At 43.7% G+C, this 21323-nt stretch overlaps 1 protein-coding gene and 1 pseudogene across 13 annotated transcripts; one reads left to right on the top strand and one right to left on the bottom strand.

Moving 5' to 3' along the window:
• Positions 1-2181: 2181 nt before the first annotated feature.
• Positions 2182-21252, top strand: LOC148054520 (uncharacterized). 13 transcript variants are annotated; one of them, XR_015706923.1, is made up of 6 exons: positions 2182-2378; positions 8466-8560; positions 13491-13594; positions 14072-14271; positions 15175-15341; positions 16889-21252. XR_015706923.1 is itself a non-coding variant. In XM_087767643.1 (4 exons), the coding sequence occupies exons 1-4, from the start codon at positions 2245-2247 to the stop codon at positions 14410-14412; spliced, it is 432 nt and encodes a 143-aa protein (XP_087623769.1). In that variant the 5' UTR covers positions 2229-2244; the 3' UTR covers positions 14413-15156. The 13 variants fall into 13 exon arrangements, 1 of the variants encoding a protein (XP_087623769.1); XR_015706925.1 differs by having other exon boundaries at positions 2188-2371; positions 13340-14271; XR_015706924.1 differs by having other exon boundaries at positions 2190-2371; positions 13491-14271.
• LOC148054521 (uncharacterized) lies at positions 3119-5519 on the bottom strand (annotated as a pseudogene).
• Positions 21253-21323: the final 71 nt, after the last annotated feature.

Raw genomic sequence — 21323 nt, 5'->3', positions numbered from 1 at the left:
TTATTCTCAATCAATTCTTACATTTGTCTGCTCTGGAGAACTTCTATGGAATAAATTCCTCAACATCTGTTAAAGTTGGAAGATACTAGCAACACTGTAAGTACTAAAGTAGATAGACATCCAACCATATAAAAACTTGCAGCGCCTTGCCTCTTGGTCTTATACCTAGCAGACAGCACTCAAATTTCTTAAGAATCCACAAAACAATTTCTGCTGCTTTTAATATACAATGAAGAGATGTAAGATTTTTTTTCCTCCACAAAACCAATCTCCATAGTAAATAATAACTAGAATGCCCCTGCCCAGTATTTGTACAAATACAGGCTTTCTAGTAGCAGTGTGGTATCTTGCGGATAGTAGATAAAGTCTTCCAGACTTCACTACCCCCAGTATGTTCTCCACAAACATCCTCCCAAGGGTGCATGTCTGCGCTTTAAGTGAAACGTTGCATTACTGAAGATAACCTTTAGAAGAAAAGAACTGCACTCGCTCTCTTGAAAAGCAAAACACATGCACACAGATAGTGGGCCATACAGACAACAACACGTAAGGAAAGCCTGAGAAGTATGTTTATGTTATGGGGGCTTGAAAGACTTTCTCTGCTTGGGATTATAGGCGTAGCATAACACCTCATGCTAAATTATTGAAATCTCTCAAAGATACCCCCCAGAAATAAGACACGACTGCTTCTAACATGTAAGCACCAGGGAAAAAGGATTGGGGAAAGAGGACCTTTTTCTACACTGCAAAGCCAAACATGACTAAACTAAGCAATGATAATTAGAATCACTATTAATGCAAAAGAGGTCTTTTACCTTTCATTGCATTAATAAATCTTTTTACACTTTTAGTAGACTGCACGTGCAGCAGACAACTTTAAGTGTATCAGACACCCTCCGAAATCCAGTAAGCATTGTGACACAGCCGGTCTCTACCATCAGCAGCTGTCTCAGCGTAGATCTAGAAGTTACAGAAGACATTTTTAAGCAAGATTACCGCGTCCCGAGTAGAAAACGAGAGACGCAGTACACGACAGTTAAATTCTACAGCTTTTCCATATGCACCTCTCTTCAGCGACTCTGCCCAAGACAGACGGGGCTGGGAACTTCACCCCACACAGGAAGAGATGCGGTGTTTACGCCACGGCCGAAGCCGCTGGCGGGCGCCTGCCCCCCTCGTGTCCCGTGTTCTCGGGGGGGAACGATTCTTAGGATTTCCTGGGCTTTTCAGCCCCGGCGCCCGGCTGCCAAGCCTGCGCCCGAGAAGCCCGCCCGCCCGCCGGTCCCCGCGCAGCCCCGGCCCGCACCGTGCGCCCTGCGCGGAGCCGCGGCCGCCCGCTGCGGGGGGGCGGCGGGCTCTCCACCCCCGGGGCTGCCCGGGCCATCTTAGCTCGGGATGGCAGCGGCCACATGGTCACCGCTCCCTCCGCGGGCCCGGCTGCTGCGGCCTCCCGGCGGCGCGGCCCCGCCAGGTGGGAGCGGGCGCGGAGCCCCAGCGCGTCCCGCCGGCCCGGCCCGGCCCGCGCACAATGCCGGGCGGGCTCGGGGCGCGGCCAGCAGGCTCGGCGGACACCCCTCCCCGGGCGGGGGGGGCAGCAGAGCCTGCCGGCCGGTCCGGGCCAGCACCGAGCCCCCGGGGACCGGCGACCCCCGCCCGCCAGGCCCCCTCCCGGGGCCTCGCAGACAATGGAGCCAGCACCGCGGGCCTAGTCCCCGGCTTCCTGCGCCGCCCCGCCGCCACACGCCCCCTCCCCGGCCTGGCGGCGCTGTCCTGCGGGCGCTCCCAGGCGGGACGGGGCGCCGCCGGGCCCGGGGCGCGGGGCCCCGGCCGCGCAGGCACCGGCGCCACTGAGGCAAAACCCGGCGGCGGCGGCGGGGGGGGCGAGGGGGGGGGCGGCGGGGGCCGGGGAAGGGCGAGCCGGACCGCCTTGCCCGGCCCCCTCCCGGTGCCGGAACGGTGCCACTCACCTCCCCGGGCGGCCGCCGCAGGAGAAGCCGGAGGTCGCCGCCGCCGCCCGGCCGGGCCCGAAGGAGTTAAAAGGAAGGGCCGGGCGGGACCGTCCCATTCATTAGCCGGGCGCTTTGTCTCCGGCCGCCGCCGCCGCCGCGGCGCTGAGCAGGCTGCCCCGGCTCGGCCGCCACGGGGCGCGGTGCGCAGGCGCCAGGCGCGGGGGGCGGTGCCGTGCCGCGGCCGAGCGGCGGCACGCACGACGCGCAACATGTCATCCGGGCCGGGGCCCGCAAAATGGCTGCCCCCGGGGCCGTGACGCCCACGGGGCGGTGGGGCGGCTCCGCGCCCAGATCCGGATCGGGGCGGCGGCGGCCGCAGGGAGCCGGGTGTCCTGCTGCGCCGCCCCCGCGGCGGGGCCGGGGTGAGATGTGAGCCTTCTCTGCAAAGGCGCAGCCGCGGCGGCCGCCGCCGCCCCCCCCTCAGCCGCCCCCGAAACGAAGCGGGCGGAGACGAGCGGCCGCCGCGGCTCCGAGGGCGGTGGGGACGGAGCGGCGCCGGCGTGGGGGTTCCTGCGGCGCCGCAGGTCTCGGGGGGCTGCCGGGGCCTCTGCCCGGCCGGTCCGCGCCTTCCCCGGGAGGCCGCGGGCGGGCGCCCCGAGCTGCCCCGGGCCGGCCGCGATCGAAGCGGCCGTTCCCGTCCTCGCAGCGGGGGCCGGCGGGCGGGGCAGCGCGGGGAGCTGGCGCCTGGCGAGCGGCGGGCTCGCAGCGGGCTGCAGGCAGGGCCCCGGCCTCAGGGAGGGCGGCAGCCTCCGCGGCCGAAACCCCGAGGAGAGGCCTTCGTGGGCATCGCTCCGCTGGAGCGCGGGGATGCCGCTAGCCTGAACACAGCCCTCACCTTTTCAGGGATTTCATCTTTATTATGCGTAATTGTATTGAGGAAAACCCACCCTGATACGTATTTGTGGTCTAATGCACGCTCGACTTGTTTCTGGGCTCTGTTTCGCTGTATTTACAGCCACTGTCTGCCTCAGGAGGGGCACTTTACCTGACACTTCAGTCTGATCTCCTGTGTAGCCATCACAGGGAAGGCTGTTCACGGATGAAGGATATGTGTTTGTCACGGATGAGTGGTTAGGTCGCTTAAAGAATTACCGTCAAAGGTATTTGCAAAAAGTGATTTTAATGGAAATTTATAAAAGTGGGATTTAGCAAAGTTCAATGGCAAGGTTCACTCTTTTACTTACTAAATGAATGGAATATATATAAAGAAAAAAAAAAAACCGAGGTAGATGTGAATTAGAATGATTTATACGGAGATTGAAAATACAAGGGGGTAAGGGAGGCCCTCCCGTTGAGTCACAAGGTTCAGAATGGACCCCCTTGCTTTCTAAACTCCTTCTCAGAGAGGAGCCTAGGTGCGGCTGGATCGAGACTTCGCCTGAGACTTTATCAGCGGTTTATGTCTGAGGAGTATATGTGTCTAGCAACAGTTTAAGGTTTTTTCACAGTTAAAGAGAGAATCACAGGAATTTAGCAGCAGTTAGTCGTTGGTTAATTTTGCCTTTACAAAGGGATTAAATAGGACTTACTACAATATTTGAATCAATTCACACACACACATATAATATGCATATAAAGGTACCTGTCAAAAATTCCCCTCGAGCTAAGTGAAATACTCACTTGAAAGGATTGTCTGAACGGGTGAAGGTTGAGCCTCAAGGAGTGAGGAGGCCCCTGGAGTTCAGCCCAGGTCCTGTCGCCAGGCCTCTGAACTTCACAAGCTGGAGAGTTTGCAGACTCTGAGAAGCGTCGCACTTGGAGGGAGATGGTGGGAGCAGGCCGCTGCGGTCCAGGAGAGCTCAAAGGGTCTCCCTTGGTACCACTGTTTGTAGGGTCGCGAGATGATTGACTTTAGGCATCAGTAAATTTCCATCCTGGCCTCAATTCGGGTCAGTTAATTACTGGAGTTCTCAAAAATTCCAGTAATTCTGGTACGATCCTCCCGTACAGATCCGCCTGAGTTATGATCCGCAATGGTATATTGCAAGGCTGTCAGGGGATGGCTGATTATTCCCCCTCTTGTTCCCCACCTTGGCCAGACAACCGGAGTTCCTGGTTATGGCTAGTGCTACTCTCACCTTAGCCACGCAGGAGTTCCTGGTGCGGTCAAGGGATGTTTAACTGCCGAACTCATTGCACAAAGGTCAAGTCGTGATGGGAATTCCTGTGGTCGTAAAGTGGTCCAGGAGAGGCGGGGGGGGAAAATGCACCACCACAATCCACCCTGTGACTAAAGTCAATCCATCTCTTTCCCACAGAGTGACAGTGTGGTTGCCTCTTGCCGGTGTGTCTATGAACAGATAAATGTCATACTCCAGTTGTAATTTGAGGGACATTTTTGTTTGGTTCCCTTGATTATTAGGATTTTGTTAAATGTGACTAAGCAATTTCATATATGTGAGGAGGGTTTTGTAATAATGCTATTTGTCTGCTACACCCCACCGTGATTCTGTTGGCTCTGGATGTTTAACAACAAGCATAATATAATGAGAGCCAACAGAATCACGGTGGGGTGTAGCATCTGGTTCAGTGTCCCACTTGCTGTTGGGGGCCATCCAAATAAGGTATCCTACCCGTGATGCTCTCCATCCTTCTTCACTCTTTCTAGAACATGGTGTATCTTCGCCATATCATGTTGGACGGTAATTAGGGTTCTTTGTCCATTATCCTGAATTTGTTTCAGCAATTGATTCAGGTCATCATGTTGTAACAGTTTTCTCACCAATGTGAGATTCATCCCGTTAGGGGTAGGTGATAGATCTTGATATGATGCATAGTTGGATTTCAGCAATTGTTGAGTTGTGACAGGAGCTGAATAGTTGAAATCCCATCCTGTAATTTTAGTAAAATTACAAATACAGGTATTTGAGTGCTTATATATATATCTATAGTGGTGTTGTCTATAGATGTAGAATCACAGAGGGTTCTCATGCAAATACATCCATTTCCAACATATATGAGTATAGTTTCAGGGGTTTTGTTAGGATGTATCTCAAAGTGACAAATATTTTGTTCAGTGTCAAGACAAATGTCTTGGGCCTTAATGATATTACTTTTACAAATAAATCGCTGTTGTGCCTGCACAATGCATGCATCAACATTGATAGTTTGCCATTTGTTCCTTTTTTGTTGGGCCCATAGTCTTAGTTCTAATGGATAAAGTACAGTTCCATTGTGATTTAATTCCAGTGCAATTATTAGGTATATAGTATCTACCGAAGCATTGTTTATTGTCAAAACAAAAGCTGTGGTTTTACTGGTAGTGGGATCATAGGTGAAATTAACCAGTTGCCACCATGATTGGAATTCCCTTTCAAATATAGCTGCATTATCCCAAATGATTTCTTTAATTTCAGCGGGTAAGGTGCCTTCTTCACCTTCTCTTATAGTTGTTGCCATAGTAGATTGTACCCACAGTTGAGCTTGAATACAGCTAAGAGTGAGAGAGACATTAATTTGGGTTGCACCTAGTGTGTGCAATATGGCAACACTTGCTGTTGCCCTATGTTTTTAATTATGTAGGGACCAGTGTTATAAATATGAGGAGACAGTTTGACAGGAGGTTGTGTTGGTGAATATAATTGTTCAATATCAATTTTAAATTGAAAACCGAAGCTGGAGCGAGAGTTGAGACCTGTCCTAAGGCACATTATGTGTGCTGGATGCGGTATAGTGAGAGTATACCAGCATTTGTGTTTGAAAGGACAGGCATGTATGTGTTGTTTTCCCTCGACATACTTTACAACAATGTGTAAAGTTGCTGTCATGCATTTAGTGTTGTTTTCAATTCGGCAACCTACCAAAATGGTGTCTCCTTTAGTCCCCTTTAAAGATGGAATTTGTTGATTTTTACTTTCACCTTTAATGCTCCATTCTTGTCTAAGAAAGGTGGTGTTATTGTGTAATACTATTGCAGACAAATTTAGATCGGGAGTAGGTACGTCGAAAAGTACATATGCTTCATCCCATGGCCACCCCGTTGTACATGAATTCCACATCTTGCCCTCGGTAATCATGACGTCAAACAATAGTTCAACACCATGTTTACCCCAGAGGCACAATGAGAGTATAGGTTGTGTGAAAGTGAAATTGTACCAGCAATCTGCTTCTGGTATCTTATAGCAAGATTTCTCATTGTTTCTTGGTTTAGAAAAATTGGTATAGTGTATTTTAATTTCAGTGGGGTTTCCATGGGTAGATCCATTGATTGCCCGGCACCCTATTTTTACTTCTTCCCCTGGTGTGGCCTGAAGCGGTATTTGATGAATGTCATTGTTATTGTGAGATATTCCAATTCCTGAATTGTGTAATGTTTCCCATTTCCATTCTTCCTTTAGGTATGCCTTGTCTCCGTGTGTAACTACAGTAGCAAGGTTTAGGTTTGCCTTATCTTTTGGTGGGATCCCAGCATTTCCAGTATAATTTACTAGCGCATGGTCCCAATAGTCTTATGTGTGAACTGTCCAAGGATTTTGTGTTTGCACTGGAAGGGTTATACTTATCCCAATTCAGAGTAAGAACAAGGTGGGGATACACTGCAGTTGTCACTGTCGCCATCAGTGTAGATTCAGAGTATCAACGTAGATGGTCTGTAAAAGAAAAGAAAGAAAAGTTTCAGTGGGGAAAGCCGAACAAGTGACACCTTTATGGTATAGGATAAATCCACCTAGTAGTTATTCTGTGTTTGGTACCACTGCTATCAGTAGCTTCCCAAGCAAGTGGGCCACAAGGGTTAGTTAGAGTCATAGGCACATTCCCAATTTGTGGTAAGCTTACCACAACAGGTTTTTCTGGTTGTAATGTTAGTGGACATTTTCTTTCATCAGAAGGGGGAGCACAAGGCCCAGTTTTTGCAAAGAATGCTTGGCTTACAGGGCTCCCGGTGGGTTCATATGGAATATTCAGTTGGTGAAATACTTTGGAAAGTTGAGTGTCCCACTGTGTCTTGTGTGGTTTAAGGCTTCTTTTTAATAAGCCATTAGCTCTCTCTACTATTCCATTTGATTGAGGATAGTAGGGGGTATGAAACACCCATTCAGTTTCTTCCTGCTTTGCCCATTCTTGCACTTCCTTACATGTAAGATACAAGCCATTGTCACTTTGGATGAGACCAGGAGTAGGCAGGCTTGAAAACCAAGATGACAGCCCTCACATTGTATTTCATCCATCAGCTTTCCGACACTTAGTTGCCATAAGCAAGCCAGAAACTACTTCTACTCCTGTGAGGATATATTGATATCTTGCAGAGGATTTAAGTGGTCAGATATAATCAATTTGCCATGTAGACCACAAAGGTTTTCCTTGATTGATATGTAGAGGTGGTGCTTTAGCAGGGTGATATGTTTGCAATTTCAATTTACATTGGGGACATTCTGTAAGAATAGTTTCACAAGTTTTCCTGTTTAGAGGCCAACCTCAGCTTTGGGCTGCAAAGAAAAGTGCTTCTTGGCCTGTGTGACCTAATTTCTGATGTAACCATTCCCTTAACCAATACCATTCAGGGTCTAGTATATTCTCTGTTTTTATTCCCCTAATTCTAATTCATCTACCTTTTCGTTCCAGTTTGTGGCTAGTTTGTTGTTTTTGCCACATACTTTCACCCATCCCATCTTAAGCGGTGTTTTTCTAGATACATTTAGCAATAATTGCCAATCTTCAGTTCTCCAAATTGGAGATCTATTTATTTCCCAATTTAGGGCTTCCCATTGACAGAACCATTGGGTAGCACCTGCCCATACAGTATAGAAATCGACATACATAGATAAATTTTGCTCCATTTTGTGCTGCTGGAACAACTGCCCTTAATTGTCCTACTTGTGCACTGCCTTCCCCTTCTTCTATTACTTGTTTGTCAGTGTTAATTTCTAATGCGACAGCTTTGTATTGCCACCTGCCATTTACCATTTTTGCTGAGGTGTTGGTAAACTAAATGCCCTCAGTCAGGATTTCTTCAGTGAAGGGGGGTGCATCTAGAATCGGTGAAGGTTTAAATGGCTGGTTTAGTGCTAGTGAGTCTGCATTTATAGGCATCTGAAATTTGGAAAGTTTTGTATGTCCTTCAGTCAATTGCATTTCATCTGCTACTCCCACCAGGTGGGCACACCATTTCCTGATGGTGGGTTTCTATGCAATTCCTTCAGGAGGAGCGGTTCCTTTTAGGACTGTTTCTAGTAAATTAAATGGACCTCTGGCTGGTACAGGTTGTCCCTGGTGTATTTTCTCAACTTGTTTAACTGCTCGGACTAAAGATGGAAGTCCTTTTTCCCATTCAGAGTATCTCTGTTCTGTGTCTTTAAATGCAGTTGAACTGAATAATAGCGGTCTCTTTGGTCCATCAGGGCCGGTTTGAAATAAATTACGATAAGTACCATGTTCCGCAAAACCCCATTCCATTATAATAGGATTGCGGGGGTGTACTGGTCCCAATGAGTGATATGTTTTTAATTCTTGTATTAGGGTCTTGACCGCCTCCTCATGCTCTGAATTCCATTTCCATGGTTTTCCCTTTTGTAAAAGTGAGTACAGTGGACGAGGAACGATAGAAAATCCAGGTACGTGTTTTCTCCAATATCCTAAAGTACCCATAAGCTGTTGTAATTCTTTCCTAGATTGGGGCATTTGTAATTGTTCTGTTTTACTTAGGGTGTCTAGTGGAATTGCTGCACTACCTGCAATCCACCAGGTACCTAAAAATTTTACTTCTTTGCTTGGTCCTTGACATTTTTCAGGTGGGATTTCAACTTCTGCTTTGTGTAATGCTTGCCACACTGCTGCTGCCACTTCCCCCACCTTTTCAGGAGAGGTCCCTCCGATTAGAATATCATCTATGTATTCGTATATTGATACAGTTTTACATCTTGAGGAAGTGACACTGTAGAATTTCAGCAAGCGCAGCATGAGCAATTGTAGGTGAATGCTTATATCCCTGTGGGAGTCCGTTGAAGGTATATTGTACACGTTCCCAAGTGAAAGCAAATTTTTCTTTATCTTTTTCCTGTAATGGGACCATAAAAAACATATCTTTTATATCTAATGTTGCCATCCATGGGTGTACAGCTGCTTGTAGTGTGGCAGTTAAAGTTGCAATATTAGGTACTGCAGCTGTTAGTGGGGCTGCGTTGGCGTTTAAACGCTGGCAATCAATTGTTAATTGCCATCTCCCATCAGGTTTTCTGGCTGGCCAAACCGGTGAATTATATGCGGAGTGGGTTCTGGAAATGATTTGTCATTTTTCCAAATCAGCTGTTACTTCAGAAATTCCAGCTTGTGCCACAGCAGAAATTGGATACTGTGGGACAATGGTAATCTTTGAATCGGGGAGTGCTGGAGCTGTGCAGAGTAAACGCACTGTAGCCTCCCGATGTTTGTTTGGGTTAGGATTGATATTTGAACCCAAGGACCACAGGCTGCCGTTCACAAGCACCAGGTTCGACCATTTCAAACATTGAATCTTAAAATGTTTGCATTGTGATCTTTAACTGCAAAGCAGTAGATGACATAGGCTTCTCACCAGGGAGCCATAAATTAACTTTTTCAGTTTGGCAAATAATACTTGCTCTGTTTACTCCGGTAATCTTAACTCTTTGCCATCCGGGTCATATACCCAGCTTCTCAGCATCCTGTTATGTTAATATTGAAATTTGTACTCCTGTATCTATTAGAAATTTTGTTAATTGTTGTCAAGGTCCAACTAGGATTAAAATATATAGGCTATTATTATTTATCCATTGATGGGATTCTGTTTGCCAGACAGAAAGACCCAGTTGTCATCCAGGCACTATTCATTTTCTGATCTTGAATTTTGGGGAAGGAAAGGGTTATTATCTCCTCTCCAAGTTGGTGATAGTATCTGAGTGTTTGGAATGTCTGGAATGTTTTCTCTCTGATTGTGTCTCTGAAATGCATGAATTAGACGCTGGATAATACTGGCAGGTTGTCTCTGAATTACAGCTCTCAGAATGCCTAATGTTACTGCTCGATTATATAGTTCCCTCCCCCTCTGAGTTTAGGATTGGTGATCAGTGGGTTCTGGTTCCTGGGAATTATTTTGGGATAATTGTTTAATTTGTCTAATGTTATGGCTTGCATTTTTGGTTTCATTAGATAGATTATCCCATCCCATTTCTCACCCATGATTTATGATGTCGTGCATTAATGTTGCCCAGGTGGGGAGATTTCTGTGTACCGGGACTTCTTTGTGGTCATCAGCAACTTCTCTTATGGCCAAAAGGGCATTGAAATCTTTGTCTTTCCTAATTTCATCTTGTTTAGCAGTGAGGCAGGGTTTGAGTATAGCAGGGGCTCCTTTAATTAATGGTTTTAGCATGACATGATTTACAGTTGCCCATTCTTCAGGGGATAAAATTAATTTCCGAACCTGTACAATGTCAGGGGAATTGGGAGCTTGCTTTCTAAACTCCTTCTCAGAGAGGAGCCTAGGTGCGGCTGGATCGAGACTTCGCCTGAGACTTTATCAGCGGTTTATGTCTGAGGAGTATATGTGTCTAGCAACAGTTTAAGGTTTTTTCACAGTTAAAGAGAGACTCACAGGAATTTAGCAGCAGTTAGTCATTGGTTAATTTTGCCTTTACAAAGGGATTAAATAGGACTTACTACAATATTTGAATCAATTCACACACACACATATAATATGCATATAAAGGTACCTGTCAAAAATTCCCCTCGAGCTAAGTGAAATACTCACTTGAAAGGATTGTCTGAACGGGTGAAGGTTGAGCCTCAAGGAGTGAGGAGGCCCCTGGAGTTCAGCCCAGGTCCTGTCGCCAGGCCTCTGAACTTCACAAGCTGGAGAGTTTGCAGACTCTGAGAAGCGTCGCACTTGGAGGGAGATGGTGGGAGCAGGCCGCTGCGGTCCAGGAGAGCTCAAAGGGTCTCCCTTGGTACCACTGTTTGTAGGGTCGCGAGATGATTGACTTTAGGCATCAGTAAATTTCCATCCTGGCCTCAATTCGGGTCAGTTAATTACTGGAGTTCTCAAAAATTCCAGTAATGCTGGTACGATCCTCCCGTACAGATCCGCCTGAGTTATGATCCGCAATGGTATATTGCAAGGCTGTCAGGGGATGGCTGATTATTCCCCCTCTTGTTCCCCACCTTGGCCAGACAACCGGAGTTCCTGGTTACGGCTAGTGCTACTCTCACCTTAGCCACGCAGGAGTTCCTGGTGCGGTCAAGGGATGTTTAACTGCCGAACTCATTGCACAAAGGTCAAGTCGTGATGGGAATTCCTGTGGTCGTAAAGTGGTCCAGGAGAGGCAGGGGGGGAGTGCATCACCGCAGCGTTGTGTTGGTTCAGCGAAGTGGTGGCCTGCTATATGGTTGATATCTTGGAATTTTTCTGGGTAAAGCTCCTCCAGTTTTGGTGTTCAGTTGTCAGTCACTGGTTGTTTTTTGTGATTGAGAAAGATTAGTCAAGTTTGTCAAGTGGACTGAGGGATCCAGGTTTTTCGGGTGGGGTGGGGGTGAAGCAGGGTGGTTTGTTGGGGTTTTTTGATGTATGTTGTTTCTACAGAGAGCTGGGTAAAGAGATGATCGGGTGAGACTTTGACATTTGTTGTCAAATTCCCAGCGGCAGTAATAGATTTCTGCTTCTTAGACTTCAGTGTCTCTGGTCAGAACATCTTGCATCTTACCTTTGGGAGTGGAAGCAGGAGAAAAACGTTAACAGCACTGGTTTGAAAGTAATGCGAAGTTTTAGATTAAGACAGTGTTTAGAGAGAAAAATAGTGCTTAAGCAAGTACTTGTTTTTTGATCTTAGTTGTTTTCATCAGTTGACTGGGTTTTTTTTGTTTTTATTTTCTTTAATTGACAGATTTAGTCAAAAAATGTTTTGGTGTATATATGGCAGTATATGAAGAAATCAGTTGATCACTTTCTGATTTGAAATAGTGGAGCTCTTGAACATTCTTCTATAGTACTTTTATGTTTGTACTTCTATAGTACTGGTGCGGTCTTCGAAATGGATGGTGCCAGTCAGGAAAGTAAATGATCCATTACAGTTAGTGTTTCCTTTGGAAGATTTCTTTTTTTTTTTTTCATTCATATGCTACTCAAAATCACAACAAAATAGCTATTACATTGTGTGCTGGCAGTCCTTCTTAGTTCCATATCATAACTTTGTAACTTGCAGTGTATTTTTACTGATACAGTTGAACTGCTACTATAGATGATTGAGGCCAAGTAACTGAGGCCAAAGTGATTTGAGGTGAAGTTACTTTGACTTGCCCAATTTCCACTGTTACAAAAGTGCATTTATATGAATACAACTACTTAAAAATGAAGTTTGGCCTTGTCCGGATCTGCCAACTAGACTCAGTAATAGAGGTGTGAGAGCTTAGCTAAGAAGCCTCTATCACCAGTTGACAGGTAATTACGGTGACTGTTCCACATGCAATAATAATAATAAGTAGAAATATATAATCACATAAAGCATCTTTTAGAGAACTGTAGAATTGTAACAGGTATGTTGAATTTTACTCGGAATTACATAGTTAGACTCACCACACCATAATATTAGAATATCTGGCTCTTTTAACTGCCTTTTTTGTTTTTTGTTTTTTTGAAACAGCTATGACTTTGAAGAGTTTCCCAATTTATAGTAAAAAATTGTACAGTAAATTAAAAAAGGACTGGAAATTCACTTTGCTTTCCTACTGCATGTTGCTCTTTCTGTATGCATCTCTCTGTACCTCTTCATTTTTTTCATACATCCTATTCTGAAAATTTCTGTAAGGGTTAGTGAAAGATGAGATTGATGAAAGTTGGTTATTTCTTTAAATTATTTTCTAAGTGGCTTGAGAACCAATCAGTGATTGAGTATATAACTTATAGATGTATATCACAGATTGAGTGAAATAGCTGAAACTTCTTTCTGTTTTACAAATATACACCGGAAACTTAAGAAAGTAGGTCTTAAAAATCTGAGCAAAGCTGGGGCCAGAAAGTCTTGTCACAAACACCCAAGAATAAAACAACGAGAGGATGGTGATCTGGTGACATGACTGCAAAGGAAAGAAAAAGTAACTGCAGTTCTAGAGAAGGCTCCAGACTGCCGGCTTGTGGTGAATGTAGCAGCACTGGTGTAGTGATAGTCTAAAGACAGAGATTGTCCATAAAGCATGCAGTCTGAGGTGTAAGTATGTGAAAGAAGATAATAATTTGGCAAGATGAATACAAGAAAAGTCTGCACAAGACATCTTGACAGGAAGAAACAAAAACTTTTCTTATTTAACTGAAGAAGAGGTTTTTGGTTTTTTTTCTTTTCCATTTTCCCCCATTTATGCCTTTATAAACTTGTTATCTGTTTCAGATATTGTGAATAAACATCTTTATTTGCATGTTTAAGTGAACCTGGCATGAATTAAAAGTGATCTGATATTAAATGAATATAAAAAAAGTCATTTCTCACTCCAGTCCTTGGAGCAGACTGCAAGTACCTGGTTCCCCATTATGTTTTGTAGAATATCAGAAAGGTAAGAGAGCATGCTCCCAAAGAAACTGTTTGGATTCTCTGGAGAATAGGTGTTACAGGTCCAGAGAAGAAGGAAATGTCACTGCAGTAACCGTAAGTAACCAGCTCTCTGTCATTCTAAATATTGGGGTGCACGTTGAACTCGGAAAGCTCCCAGGGAGACTCTAACAAGAGCCTAAAACCAGTTGGAAACTAGGTGAAATCCTTGTGTCCCTTCCTACTGTGACAGAATTTAAAGTATGCCTTAAATATACCTATTTCTCTGTCAGTATTTTGTTACATGTTATTAGACAACTGTAGATGTTCAGGTGCTACAAACAGAGCTTTGTGTTCTGTGATCCCAGAGTCTCTCCAGACACTGAGTTGTTCATCTTAATCTGATTTTTTCCTTCCTTCCACCCATTTCTTTGTTGGTAGTAAAGATAACATTGATACTGCAATGATAAATTGATGTAGTTCTGTCTGTCTGAATTTGTATACCTTTGGAAACATTAAGTGTTACAACAGCATATTGATAATTCCAGTGTTGGGAGTGTTAACCATTTTGCTGCTGTTACCTTGTTCTGGCAGAATTGGGCAGTTAATGTATTGATCTCCAAACCTGCTCTGATAAGATTATTTTCCTTACTGAATCACTCAAACCTTTGGCTTCACCCCGAGGAACTTCTGCGTCAGTGATGCATTTTCCATATGAAATCATGAAGGCTACATCAGGAAATAACAGTTCTTAAGTCAAGCACAAAGAATTGCTGCCTTTTGTATGCACTGAGGTAACATATTGAATAAAATTATCTCTTTTCCTCCTCGTATAGACTCCAGCCTCTTCCAGGACCCTGTCTAGACAGTGCCAACTTAATGATCAAAACCTTAAAGTACAGGTCAGAAGTACTAAATTTGGATGTCCAATTTAGTATCACAAGGGTACGATTTCTAAGAACACTTAACATAGGGGAGTACTTATATATTTAGCATACATACCCCATTAACTTCAGCAGGCACTTGGCTCTGCTTATCAGATCCAACGTGTCAAGTTGGGTGCTCAGAAAATAAAGAATGAGCAATTACACAGTAGTTGTGAGCAACTTTAAGCAGCATTCACTGCCAAAACCATGATGCCTTTGTGCTTTTATATGAATTACTTCATTTGTTACAAACACAACTGTCTAATTTCTTTATCGTCCTGGATTTATAGCACATCAGAGGTGTACGTCAGTGATTTTTGACTTGGAGTTGAGCATATGATAGGATGTTCACAGGATTTTTTCATACTTACCCTTTATGTGGAGTGAGGATGGTGCTGGAATTTATCTTTCAGGAGTGCTCAATTTGAAGTTCTTATTCTAGCATTTTTTTCGAGCCTACTGAGATTCTGTCTGCTTTATGAAGCCATATTATATATCAGAACTGATTTATATATGCATGACTTTGGAAAATCTCTTCATTAGCCAGCATCAGGTACTGGCCAAGGTGGTAGGCATGTCTGAGACAAAGCAAAGAAAACCTGCATAGGGCTCATTACTATTTGTTAAATGATACATATGAGTTGGGTTTCTCTGAACAGGGGAGGCTATGAGCCATGTCTGATTCTCTTGTTTGTTTGGGGTTTTTTTGTGGATGTCATGTATTAAGTCTTGCTTCTGACTTATTTTTTTCACTTTATTTTTCCTCCCCAGATTTTGATGTCATCTTGCTTTGTAGTTCTTCCCCATGTAAATGAGGAGACAACGTTGTAATTCTGAATGAGTCCATCTATTTTGGGATTTCTTCTGCAATAAATGACTAGGGATTCTAACAGCAAAGCTTCCTCCATTGCATACCATCTTAATCATCTGCAGACCAGGTTTGTCCTCTAGAATGAATGAGGAAGAGGTAGTAAAGTAATTAAGACTGGATTTGTGTCTCATTGCTGATTGAATTTTAACTTAATTATACTAAGGCTGAAGTATTAACTCATTGTAAACATTGGAGATTGTTTCTTGGAGATACATGCTTGTGAGTGACCTAACTAAGGAAAACAACTTCACTCAGAGTTTATACTTCATCACATATTACATTTCCAAGTTTTGATACTGACAGCAAGGAATTGAGAATAGAGAAGTCACTTTAAGGGATTTAATAAATAAAATAATCTTTATATATTATTAAACTTTATGAAGGCAGTGAGTAACTTTTCTTTGTTTGGATGAAGGCTGTTTCCAGGGCAGGGGAAAGGATCAGGGAGTAGGAAAGGGTTATGAGAGAAAGTGGTAATGTATTTGTAGTAATATTGTTTACATGGGTTATGCTGGCTTAAGCAGTTACCTGTGTTTGTGCTAAATGAAGTACCTTCTGAAATCCAAACCAGATGAGGAGAACAACCACAGAGAGAAATTAGAAATGGAAGTACTGAAAATGATGTGTGATTTGAGAAATATATTGTGTATGAAATATTTGTGTGGAGAGCACTGTTTTCCTTTTGCTGTGGCTGCCTTTGACAAAAATCTTCAGTTCAAATAGGTGCTCTTTTGTTGCATTAACTTTCGATGAATTCTGTCTTCATCTGCTACTGAGGTTTCCTCAGCATGTCTTGCAAAAAAAAGAAGTCAAAATCCAATGTAAATTGTTTAGCCACAGTGTTTGGCAATTCTTTGCTATGCAAGTATGATATTTTTAGAACTTTTCACATAGCAATTATTGTTTTGCTTTTTGAGTCCTACCCATTACCACTGACATTTTGTCTTTGCCCGTAACTTGGCTCAGTTAGTTATGCTATGTGAATTGACAGACACTCCAATTCTAAACATGCAGCTTCTTTTGATGGCTAGTAACTAGGGATGCTGAAGGGGCACTCCCAAACCCTGGATTTACTTTCCTGCTGCCTCCCTTGCTCTGGCAATCTTTTCCATCTGATCATGCAGCGAGGCAGTTCTGGGAGCTAAATAGAAAATCGGTGACTTGTTTATGAAGGGCTGTTCTGATGGCAGTTACCATTTGGCAGGAATAGCTTCCCATAAAGACCTTTGCAGGTGGAGTTACTATGCAGAACATAATAAAGGTGCCAAACTGTAAACACTAGGAATTGAATAATTAATGCCAGAGAGGCAATGACGGGAGAGAAGGGGAATACTATTTCCTTGTTCATGGCTCTGTCTGCTCTTCTGTAAACAACAATATTATTATACATAAGAGTGCAAATAACTCTGCTCCAAAGGTTTGTGCTCAATAAAATAGTCTCCAGTAGATAGTAGTTTTGCTATTTAGAAGATCTAGAGGTGAGTAGATGGGCAAGCTTTGTGCTTTTGGTGCAGCATTTTGTAATTTGGGGAATTTTTTTTTTTAGTTGAAGTATAGTTTACATAGGGTTTCATGTATATCCTAATACTGAAGATTTTTTTTTAATCTTTGCAGTGTCTGTAGGGGTGAGCTCAAGCCCCACCTTCCATCATGCAACAATTATGAGGACATATGGTAGAGAGCGCCTTATAACTGCAAAATCCCAAAGGTACACAATGTTAAAGGATTCAGGCTAGCTAGTGGAAGGGTAAGTAAGGCAGGAAGCAGGTTTCGCTGTCAATTGTGTATCTCAACGAACTGCTTAACATGTCTTTCAGTCTGCAAGTGACAGTCTACATACCTCTTCTTGCAGTAGGTGACTCCAAGCAGTAGTTCCCACAAATGCTTAAATGGAAATGGGGTAAGGGCCTTTGCATAGCAGCTGTACAGCTTAAAGACCACTCTGTCAAATAGTCTTTAAGTATTATCTATAGATAACATTCCATAGGACTGCTTAGCAGATACAACTCACAGAGGTATTACTTAGCAAGCACGCTGATGTAGCTTGAGTTCTGGTGGAGCTGTGATGATAAAAGGACTCTGTCTTTATCAGTACCGTAAAAGGCATTGTGACACCCTCCAGTCTGTTTTAAAACTCATATTTTGGTGAAGATCATTTTTTTGGACCAACATGAACTGTTCTGGAGATCTAAAGGGTCTTCTCACCAATTTTATAAATAGAGAACCCCTTTGATTCTGAAGATGAGAAAGATGGTATGTGCAGGAAGTAACAGTTAGTGAGGCCAAAAGAAGCAAAAAAGTTTGATTCCTTAGCAGTTGGTGAACGTGGATGAACACCAATATTATTTCATCTTTACTCACCCTTTTGTCATAATATGGCTAAAACTTCAGGATCAGAGGAATGAAAAGGAAAATGCAGACAATTCTTCCTAACCAGAGAACAAGGAAGATATTCATTAAACATGTAGGGGTAAAAAAGGCCAACACTTTTCTTCCATATTTGAAGCGAAAAGGTTGATTCCCATTCTGGAATTGTCATCTAGGACTTTGGACCATATATCCCACTCAGTCTAGTATGAAAAAGAAGTCAGCCTTTCTGACAAAGTATTAACGATAACTAGGAGATGGATCAGCCGTATGTGGCATTGTCTTTAAATGTAGTAGTTCGCAAAGATGAGCCAGAAGAGGTGGAGGGACACTACACCACCTCACAGACTGAAGATGCGTGCTGTTCTGGCTTCTGTGAGGTTTGGGAACAACCTTTCTTTTGAGAACAACCAGCCTTGCACAGTCATGCCTGCAAGTACTTTGCCAGCACCATATACCATGACTGATGAGGTAAGTGAGATCAAAAAGCACTCCCTTGCAGGATGCGAGGACCATAGTAATGTTGTATCTTATGAGACCATATTCTGGGAGGGGAATATTCATCATGCATAGATGAGTCTGAAGGTGTAAACCGTATAGTTGGGAAGCGAGACTTGAAAACTTTATAGGGATAGATTGGCTTGAGGCATCATACGGAGGCATCACATGACTTAGCAAGGTTAGGCAGATTTGTCTTCGTGATAGGAAGAAGACCCACACACGCATGGGACGGCAGTCTAAAACCTATCTTGAAATGGAAAGATTCTTGCAGGTTGTAAAGAACATGTGATGTGGGCTCTGCCTCTTGCTTGTCCTTTCACCAGCCAGCTCTTCAGACTGGGCCAGGGATACAGAGTTCTAATCAGGGAAGATCAGCACCACTGTCAATATCGAAGTGCTGCAGCAAGTCTGAGTTGATCTTTAGTAATCTGTAAAATAAAGATGATACTATGTCAGTGATACACTTTAGCAATGTAGAAATGTGTCTCGTGAAGTTTGATTCTGCAAGGAAGGAGGATGCCAAAGCAGATGAATAGCATTTGTGTTTGTTTACATGATCCTTTCTTTTTCAAATGTTTCTCTTGAGAATTATAACTAGTGCAGGTGAAAGCTGGTAGACAGAAGATATTCGTTCTGTGAAAGTCTTCCATGCAGGGTGAGTCAGCAGTGGCAACTTGAATAAAAACTTGATGCTGCCAAGTAGGGGTGTGAAGATTCGGATGGACTGGGACCGCAGCCCCATGCACATGTTGAGCTGGTGCCAAAAAAGGTGGTGAGGGTCCTGTTGCCATCAAACTATGGTTCAGAGGGCCAGGTTTTTTTTCTTGAAATGGTACGGTATCCCAGTAGAATTGTTTTTTCCTTGTCCAAAAATAGAAAGAATACTATTTTGAGGCACCAAGTCTCACTGGTGAGATGGAAAAGGCACAGGAAACACATCTTTGAGATTATAGAAGTGTGTGCTGAGGACTGGTCAAATGCCTCAGACAATACTACATACTGTTGCATTTTGAAATAATATAGGCTAACATACTAATATTTAACATGGAGGGTTTGAGGATTCTGATCTGGAAGACTGTCATAAGGTCAATGAGAGAGGATTTGAAAGTGTAAGGCTCCTAATACTGAACTATGTGTTGAGCCTGCCCTGATCTTTGTGCCGTTGCTCTGAAGTACCATAGCAATGAATGGCATGCATTCTGTGCCACAGCCTGGACAGTCCATAGCAAAAACTCCTCGTACCTTCTTACTGAGAGGAACTGAGAGGATCTAGAACACTGCTGAGCCCTGCCTGCGTCTTAGTAATTTGAGGTAGAGACACTGTCTTCAGTGTGGGGACGAGGAAATGAAGCTCAGCAGTTCTTTGAAATTCTGTAGAGAATCTGAGGAGCAGGGACGCCTTTCTGCATTAGGCTAAAGTGGATCAGAAGCTTTTCATTTCAAATCTGTTAGGAGATCAGATCCTGGCACCATAGCATGCTGTCGTGATTGATTCAGGCTGTGCTATGAGTCCTTGGTCAATAGGTTGTGGGAATCAATGCTGCTGCTGCTGTCATTTTAATGAAATCATTTGGAACTGCCACTTCCTGTTTTTGTCAGTGTGAAGTTTAAGACCTTACGCCTTATGGATGGAGTGTTTTTACCAAATGTGCCCAGTGCACAGGGCAGGCAGAGCTGGAAGATGAATCTCAAAAAAAAGTCATGTGAGTAGAGCTTACTAGAGAGAATAAAGCTTGAGTTTAACAAAGATGGTTAAATGATACAAACACCAGTAAGGAACACTGCATTGTTGAAGGGATGTCCAGCTGCGGAATGCTGTAGTCCACCTGGCAGAAAAAAGAAACTGGAAAAGTGCCAGACTGACTTGTGAATCAGACATGTGAGAGTACGGACACCATCAAGTTCTCTGCGGAAAACTTGTTTCCAGTTATAAAGCATTTGTACAGCTGCAGGGCAGATACACATGTGGATTATCACTTAAAAGATAAAACAACATGTTTTCTATCATAAATGAGATTTTATTATACTTATTATTAGTTTCTTGACAATATTTATCATTTCTAGTCATTTTTATACTTTGTGCACTAATGTATATGATTTAGTATGCTACTCCCTCTTTAATATCTTTTCCTCACAAGCTGAACTCCAGTGCAACAACGTTACCTTAAATCAGCATGTTGTAAGACTTCTGAGACTGATGGTAGGCTCGCCTAAGCAATATAACCAGAGTAATTCCTCACAGGCAAGTACACAAATGACCAGATGGCCTCTATAGCTCATACAATCTTTTTTTTCTTTTTCGTATTAGAAATTGAAGTTAACTGGACCTATCTGATCCTAAAGATCTATTTCTACACCGAGTGCACTGCACAAATGTTAGCTGTTTGAATAGTTTCTATTTTGTTAAGAGTTCAGCGTGCTGCATGGTACCTGATGGAGGGAAAAAGGAGTTGGAAAGTCCTTTGCCTATTCTACAGGATTTCCTTAGCAAAGTTACTTAAGCTCTCTGGACCTTAATTCACTTTCTACACGTAAGTAATGACAGGTGTATCTGTTTCTGACTTCCTAGTCATGAACGTATTGTAGGACTGACTGCTGTTTGAAGGCAAGCAAATAGAGTAGTACTAGAGAAAACGTAAAAATTAATTGACAAGTCATTTTTGAAGAAAGATTTGCTCAGTGGATGGTTGCTACAGATGGGCAAAGAGGATCGTACCTACTCTTGACTGTTTGCTTCTTACTACACGTAGGACGTGTTCTGTATGATCAGCGAAGGCAAGGGTTTGTCTCGGGCTGGGCTAGCTAAAAGTTGTTTTTTAAGCATGTGGGCGCAGCTGCCTCGCAGAAATGTATTGCAGTGAAATCCTCCAGATCTCAAATACGGCTGTAATGGCGGTCTAAAAATAATACATAACAAAGGGTGTCCTTCGCAGGGAGAGCCAGAAATAACTTGCTTTTGCTTTGTCAAAATGTAAGGCTCTGATCAGTTAATTTACAAGCAGCAGCCTGACCCGGAGACCACGCAAGAGCTAACCTTCAAGCAGATTTTCTACGTACGAATCTCGAGCTTGGACTTCCCCCAGAGAAATAATAAATACCACTCGCTTGTAGTTCCGAGCCTTGGTTTTGTAACAAGCCGCGTCCCGCCCCCGTTCCCCCTCCTCCCCCGCTCCGTTCACCC

Source organism: Nipponia nippon, unplaced genomic scaffold, assembly GCF_047370975.1.
Source record: "Nipponia nippon isolate SJK-2023a ecotype South Korea unplaced genomic scaffold, ASM4737097v1 scaffold_3, whole genome shotgun sequence".
In the NCBI taxonomy this organism is placed as follows: Eukaryota; Metazoa; Chordata; class Aves; order Pelecaniformes; family Threskiornithidae; genus Nipponia; species Nipponia nippon.
The sequence above is the reverse complement of the archived record's forward strand: the minus strand, read 5'-3'. Positions and strand labels throughout refer to the sequence as shown.